Source organism: Hippopotamus amphibius, chromosome 5, assembly GCF_030028045.1.
Source record: "Hippopotamus amphibius kiboko isolate mHipAmp2 chromosome 5, mHipAmp2.hap2, whole genome shotgun sequence".
In the NCBI taxonomy this organism is placed as follows: Eukaryota; Metazoa; Chordata; class Mammalia; order Artiodactyla; family Hippopotamidae; genus Hippopotamus; species Hippopotamus amphibius.
Genome location: NC_080190.1, coordinates 67467524 through 67475363, shown reverse-complemented (window position 1 = coordinate 67475363; position 7840 = coordinate 67467524). Strand labels below are relative to the sequence as shown.

The following is a 7840-nucleotide window of genomic DNA, read 5'->3' as shown; positions in this document are numbered from 1 at the left end:
ATTTTTAATAACCTACGTATTCTGTAACAGACATACAATGCAAGTTTTTATTTAAAAAAATATTTGCAGGCCTCTTTTATTGATAACATAACTGAGATACTTATTTATACATTTAAATTATCTTGAGATTTGATAGCAGTATCTAGCTACAGTGTAGCCCAGAAATGAAAATATACAAAATAGTTTTAGGAACACAAGTATTTTTACCTGTGGGTACACTTATAAATCATACAAAGATACACATTTATTTTAAAATAAAGACTTTGAAAATGAAACCAGTTCATATAATTTTTACCAAGGTATGACAAGAAATCTTTTATGCAAAAATAAAAAATAAAAGTTGAAACAGAAATAATACTTTCAACTTAGTTTTCTAAAGTCTTAAAAAATCACATCAATTCTACAAATTGCTATTTCTGAGGAAAGAACTATAACTGTCCCCCTCCCATTTTTGTCATGCCTTTAATAAAACATAAAAAGTGCACTAAACATAATAAATGGAATTCTTATATTTTAAACCATTTTAATATAAAAGGTAGCAATTCAGATCATGTTTTACATTTCTACTTGTTTATATTGCACTAAAATTATTTTACATGGAAGAACTAGTTGCTGTGTCATAACATAATACCTTGGAAACATTCTTTGACATTCACATCTATATTAATGAATATTTCACAGCCCACTTAAATAAATTTTCTAATATACATCAAATCATCTAACAAAGACAAATCTATAATGCTAACTTGTTTTGAGAGCAAAGATATTCATTATTTACTCTTATTGACTTTGGGAAATACACTGACTTTTAAAAACATATTTAAATCACTCCGAAACTGGTAATAACATTTAAGCAATACCTGAAATTTTCTGACTTACTGATGAGTCTCTACATGGTTACTTTTTGAATACAACATTTATCAAAAAATGAAGAGAAAAAGTGTTTGTCCTTTTATCCAGTGGAGCAGAATTAATGAGAAGAGAAATATTAAGAATAATACTTCAATGCTGGCTTCTAACCTATGTTTCATGTAACTTAAAATTTCAGCTCTCATCATTCTGCTGCAATATAACCAAGCCTGTTAATAATAACAACAACCAATGTTAGAGTTTTTGAAAATCACAATTGCAATTAAAAGCTTGGACTAGCATGATAAAACTAATGGCAACCTCCTGAATCCCATTTTAAGTCTGTTCTACTTTCAAATAACACTTTAAAATGGTTTCAAATAACCTTACTGATTAGCCAGCATCAGCTTAGGATTTTTTGCAATGTTCTAAGATACAGCTTTTGGCATCAAAAAGTATAGTAAGCACTTTCAATTTGTAATGAATAGAAAAATCAAGTACTAAAATACCAGTGGTTCCTGTGACAGGGTAAATATCCCTCTTCAAGTAATGTTCTCCCCCAAATTAAATTAACATTTTATTTTTCCCTCTGAGAGTTTATTAAGGAAAAGATATAACGGTGTTTTTTAATTGAGGTGAAAAAACTGCTTCATAAGTTCATATGTTGTAAAAGCCACTGCCTGAGAAGGAACACAACGAATGTAATTAAGAGATAAACCACGATATAATCCTTTTCGAATTCCATGGTGTCCATAGACATACTTCATAGTCTCCCGCATGGTACTGAAAGAGAATGGTTAAATGATGACAACTTTATGCCCAGTCATGAAGAGACAATTTCAGGATCCATAATAGCATTCTTCTTTTAAAAGAAGCTAAAATGCAATCTTGAGCACCTTTTGGAAGGCAAGTGTTAAAACAAGCTAAAAATTCATAATACAAGAGCAATTCATTCCAAACAAGTGCAAGCATTATGCATAGAACTTCAGGGCTTATTAATATGATATGCGAGGGTGAGTCAAAAATTATCCACACTCTGGTTATATTAAAACTTCTGTTGGGCGCCCTGTTTTGTTTTTTTTTTTATAAATTTATTTATTTTTTTAATTTATTTATTGGCTGTGTTGGGTCTTCGTTGCTGCACACGGGCTTTCTCTAGTTGCTGCGAGCGGGGGCTACTCTTCATTGTGGTGCATAGGCTCCTCATTGTAGTGGTATCTCTTGTTGTGGAGCACGGGCCCTAGGCGCATGAGCTTCAATAGTTGCGACACATGGGCTCAGTAGTTGTGGCTCACAGGCTCTAGAGCACAGGCTTAGTAGTTGTGGTGCACAGGCTTAGTTGCCCCGTGGCATGTGGAATCTTCCCAGGGCAGGGCTCGAACCCATGTCCCCTGCATTGGCAGGCGGATTCTTACTCACTGCGCCACCTAGGAAGTCCTTGGGCGCCCTGTTTTATCAGCGTGCTTTCCGTTCAAAGCTACTGTCTTCCCAGTTACTGCTGTGCAGGTGTGAACGTGTTACATCAGTTCATTTGTAACTGCGATGTGAGCAAAAATAGATGCCCCACTTGTGATTTGCATGAAAAAAGAGCAGCATGCAGAGATTCATTTTTTGTGGTCTGAGGGTGTACCTGGTGCCATTATTTATTGAAGACTGTGCACAGTATGGAGAAAGTGTTTTGTCTCAAAGAAGTGTGTATGAATGGATAGAGAAGAGCTGAAGCCTAAACTTTGGATTAAATGCAAAGGACTGCTATCCAAGGGCACTGTAATCTTCCATGACAATGTACGTCTGCACACTTCTGCCCATACTGTTGACACGCTGCAAAAACTTCCTTTTGAGGTGTTAAAGTATCCTCCCTATAGTCCTGATCTTGCTCCATCAGACTTTCACCTATTTGGTCCCCTGAAAGCAGCCCTATGAGGATGAAGATTCATTTCTGATGAAGTGAAGACAGCAGTGCATTGGTGGCTCACAGCTCAACATAAAGCTTTTTTTTTTTTTTAATTTTTTTTAGAAATTTATTTTTTTTAATTTATTTTATGTATTTATTTATTTATTTATTTTGGCTGCATTGGGTCTTCATTGCTGCATGCGGGCTTTCTCTAGTTGGGGCAAGCAGGGAAGACTCTTCGTTGTGGTGCATAGGCTTCTCAGTGCAGTGGCTTCTCTTGTTGCAGAGCACAGGCTCTAGGCACTCGGGCTCAGTAGTTGTGGCTCATGGGCTCTAGAGCACAGGCTCAGTGGTTGTGGCGCAAGGGCTTAGTTGCTCTGCATGTGGGATCTTCCCAGACCAGGGCTCGAACCCACGTTCCCTGCATTGGCAGGCGTATTCTTTTTTTTTTTTTTTTTAAATTTTATTTATTTATTTATTATTTTTGGGGGGCAGGCTTTTTTTTTTTTTTTTTTTTGGCACACGAGCTTAGTTGCTCTGCGGCATGTGGGATCTTCCTGGAGCTGGGATCGAACCCGTGACCTCTGCATTGGCAGGTGGATTCTTAACCACTGCACCACCTAGGAAGCCCGGGGCCGGCGTATTTTTAACCACTGCGCCACCAGGGAAGTCCCTAAAACATTTTTTAATGAGGGAATATGAAAGCTTGTTGACAGATGGACAAAGTGCATTGAAAAGCAAGGAGATTATGTCGAAAAATGATGTATTTGTCTTTTCTAAAAGTTAATTAAAATAAATTCTACAGCCAGAGTGCGGATAATTTTTGACTCACCCTCGTATTTTGGTGGTGTTATGTCTGTGACATTTACTAGCAACACTGTTTCATAATATTATTTGAAATAATGACGTAGTCTTTTTTTTATGTAGTCTTTTTAAAGGATATTACGAGCAGTTGCCCTTTAAACTCTTATTTCTGCTCAAGTTCTATGTTATGAGCAGATGGGTATAGAACTAAAGCTTGAAGGACTACCTTTCAGATTTCAGTAATAAAGCCTTTCTTGTTTCAGTGTTCTTTCCTTTCAAACCAGCATTTGGGGCTTTGTCTCTCCCTAATATGCAATGCAGACTGAAATCTTCAAAAAATCTTTTGGGTGAACAAAGGCAATTCAACCTCTGAGTACATATTCTGCTCTTCCCCTGAGGAACAACACATCACCAATCAAACAGAATGATTAGAAATCTCTATAGATTACAGAAAACTCTAGAAATATGCTATGTAATAGTGGTAGCCTCTAGCCATATGTGGCTACTGAGTACATGAAATGTGGCAAGACCAAAATTGATATGTGCTGTGAGTGTAAAATACACCCTGGATTTCAAACATTATTTTTTTAAAAGGATGTAAACTACTGAAATGTTGAAGTGGTAAATTTCAGATATGTTGGTTTAAGTAAAATATTTTAAAACAATTTCATGTTTCTTTTTATACTTTTTTAATGTGGTTAGGTCACCAGAAAAATTTAAATTACACATGTGGCTCACATTATATTTCTATTTAATAGAACTGCTCTAAAATGAAATTTTTTTTTTTTTGCCACGCAGCTTGTGGGATCTTAGTTCCCCAAACAGGGATCGAACCCCAACCCCCCAGTGAAAGCACCGAGTCCTAACCACGGGACCACCAGGGAATTCCCTAAAATGAAAATTTTAATAGGAGGATTAGGACCTGATTAAATTTTTATAAAGTTACCAAAGCATACTATGGGAGATAAAATGAAAGCTCTAGACTACTAGTGAGATCACAGTCCTATCTCCCTACTTACTTTACACAGTACATTTCCTAAAGAAACTGAACAATGACAAATGAAGAACTTACAGGCACTTTTCAAATTCTGGAAGAACAGTTCCTAACTGCATTCGCCGACGTGTAACATCAAATGGGTAGCTAAAAAAAGAAAAAGACAAAAGGACTTAAAAATAATTTTTAGTTTTCTACTCAGCAATTATTAAATTCAAAGCCCTATGTATGCTAGGAAATAACGTGTTCCTATTCTCTTACTGTTTTGTCTAATCTGGAAGTCAGGATATAGGCACATGAATAAAATCAAATAACAATGCAGAGGTCTCCTTGCCTTTGCCTAAGTGGTTCCCTTGGGTTAGATGATTCTTCTCTCTCATCACCCAACAGCAAGTTCTATTTATTCCCCAAAGCCAAATCAAATGCCACTTCCTGAGGAAATAAACTGGGTGTTTTCCATTGTTGTAACCCTAAGACAGGGTTTCTTAACTTTGGCACTATTGCCATTTGGGGATGGATAATTCTTAGTCGTGGGGGCTGTCCTGTGCATTGTAGGTCGTTTAGGTACATCCCTCGTTTCTACCCACTAGATGCCAGTAGCATACCCCCAGTTGTAACAACCAAAAATGTCTCTAGACATTAATAAACATCCACTAGAGGCAAACCACCCCCAGTTAAGAACTACTATTCTAAGAGTGTTCAGCAAGTGCCCCTGTATACAGCAGACCAAAAAATTCTCCTTAAGGGCTAAAATTAACAATACAGATAATTGCATTTAGAGGACAGAGAAAATTCTATGTGAAAAGATTGCCCGATTCTGCAACTATGTATGGGGACAACTGTTAACTAGACTTACTGTCATGATCATTTTGCCATATATACAAATATCAAATCATTATGTTATACACCAGAAACTAATATAATACTGTCTGTCAATTATACCTTGATTTAAAAAAAATTTTAAAGAGTGCCTAAAATGAAATATACGAAAGTAATCTCTTAAGAGTGGGACCCCAGGTGATTGTTTTTTAATTACTTTTTTGGGCCTAATATTGACTACTTATGTTAGGTCCTGTGCTAAACAATTTATGTACATCATCTCATTCCATCTTTTCTACAATTGCATGAAGTAGTTACTGTTATCTCAATATTAAGATAAGAAAATTGAGTCTTAGAGACATTTTTCATGTCATAAAGCTGCTTTCTATTTTCCTACTCAAAGCTCTCATTTATATATATATACACACACGTCACGTATATATACATACATATATAATATATATATGTGATATATGACAAAAATAATTATATACTTTTATATACATTTAAATTTATTGTGAAACAGTTATAATAAAAAAACCACCCATGTACCAACCAAACAGCTTAAGAAATAGCATTACTAATAGATGAAGAGCCCTATGCATCTCAACAGCATCTCCATGAATTACCTTTTATTGGAGGGGGGCCCTGTCTCAGGGCTTGCAGGATCTTAGCTCCCCACCAGGGATCCAACATGTGCCGCCTGCTGTGGAAGTGTGGGGCCCTAACCACTGGACAACCAGGGAAGGCCCCCCCATGGATTTTCTTTCTTTTTTTTTAAGCTCTTTATTGGAACATAATTGCTTTACACTCTTGTACCAGATTTGAGGTACACCAAAGTGAATCAGCTGTATTTATACATATATTCCCATATGCCCTCCTTCCTGCAACTCCCTCCCACCCTCCCTGTCCTGGCCCTCTAAGGCATCACCCATCATTGAGTTGATCTCCCTGTGTTATGCAGCAACTTCCCACTAGCTATCTATTTTGCAGTAGGTAGTGTATATATGTCCATGTTACTCTCTTACTTCATCCCAGCTTCCCCTTCACCCCTACCGCCCCAACCCCATGTCCTCCAGTCCATTCTCTGCATCTGCATCCTTATTCTTGCCCTGTCACTGGGTTCATCAGTACCATTTTTTTAGATTCCGTATATATGAGTTAGCATACAGTATTTGTTTTTCTCTTTCTGGCTTACTTCGCTCTGTATGACAGTCTCTAGGTCCATCCACCTCACTACATATAGTTCAATTTCATTCCTTTTTATGGCTGAGTAATATTCCATTGTATATATGTGCCACATCTTCTTTATCCATTCATCTGTTGATGGGCATTTAGGTTGCTTCCATGTCCTGGCTACTGTAAATAGTGCTGCAATGAACATTGTGGTACATGTTTCTTTTTGGATTATGGTTTTCTCTGGTTATATGCCCAAGAGTGGGATTACTGGGTCATACGGTAGTTCCATTTTTAGTTTTTTAAGGAAACTCCCATGGATTATCTTTTAATGGGAGGTGAAGAGAGGAAAAAACTTTATGGGGAACAGAGGGACCAAAACCTCAACCTGAAGGATTTAGTTTCCAAGCAGGAAAAGATGTGTCTGGGTAGAAGGAATTGAGTAATAGAAAGTAAGATGACAAAGTACAAGGATCAGAACTAGGAAAATAATAATAGGAAAGAAAGAAAATGGCATTCTAGGCAATGTTCTCAAGTGAGAAATGGCAAAAATATTGGGATATGTACAATGAGGAAAATGATTTCAAGATACCAGGACTAGAAGATGGTTATCAATAACAAATAGGAAAGTTGGGGGCAAGGGAAAGACACGAAAAAGAAGACAAGAAAGTAGTATATGATTATGGAGTTTGAACTGAGGACAGAAGTCCAGGTAGAAACATCCAAGAGATTGCTAGAGAAGTAATGGGGAGTCAGTAATGAAGATTTAAATAGAATTAGTTATCTGTACAGAGGTGACCGTTGAAACCATAGAGATATATGAGCTATTCTAGATATTTACGGAAAGAGCAGAGGACTAAAGTCTGGCTGGGCCTTAAAAGATCAGATAGGTAGGAGGAGGACGACATGAATCAGCTAGATACCCAAAAAGGGAAAGTTGGGAGGGATGACTGCCAAGAGAGGACACTGTTTACAAAAACCAAGGAACTAAAACAATTAGAAGGAGGAAAGCAAAACAAAACAAAAGCTTATGAAGAGAAGTGGAAAACAGAAGACAGATTTCAAGGATCTAAGCTGGATGTAAATAATAAAGAAAAGGGACAGTAAAGCCAAGAAGAGAATCAGAAAGCAGAGGTGATCATGTCTCTGCAAATGAACAAGGTTCCACAGCCATATTTCTAAAAGTAAACTAGGCACCTTTTTTTTTTTTTTTTTTTAAATATTTATTTAGTTATTTGGCTGCACCAGGTCTTAGTTGCGGTGCATGGGATCTTCATTGCTAAATGCGGGACCTTTAGTTGCAG

General features: G+C 36.8%; 1 protein-coding gene across 2 annotated transcripts in view; it reads right to left on the bottom strand.

Annotated features, from left to right (window-relative positions):
- SLC25A16 (solute carrier family 25 member 16) overlaps positions 1–7840 on the bottom strand; it is a 31305-nt gene continuing 23465 nt past the window's right edge. The window contains exons 8-9 of one of the 2 annotated variants that reach the window (XM_057736566.1): positions 4620–4688; positions 1–1632 (exon numbers count right to left, since the gene is read on the bottom strand). In XM_057736566.1, coding sequence (XP_057592549.1) covers positions 1476–1632; positions 4620–4688 — 226 coding nt within the window. In that variant the 3' untranslated portion in view covers positions 1–1475. The remainder of the gene's footprint in view (positions 1633–4619; positions 4689–7840) is intronic. The other variant, XM_057736567.1, reaches the window with a different exon arrangement.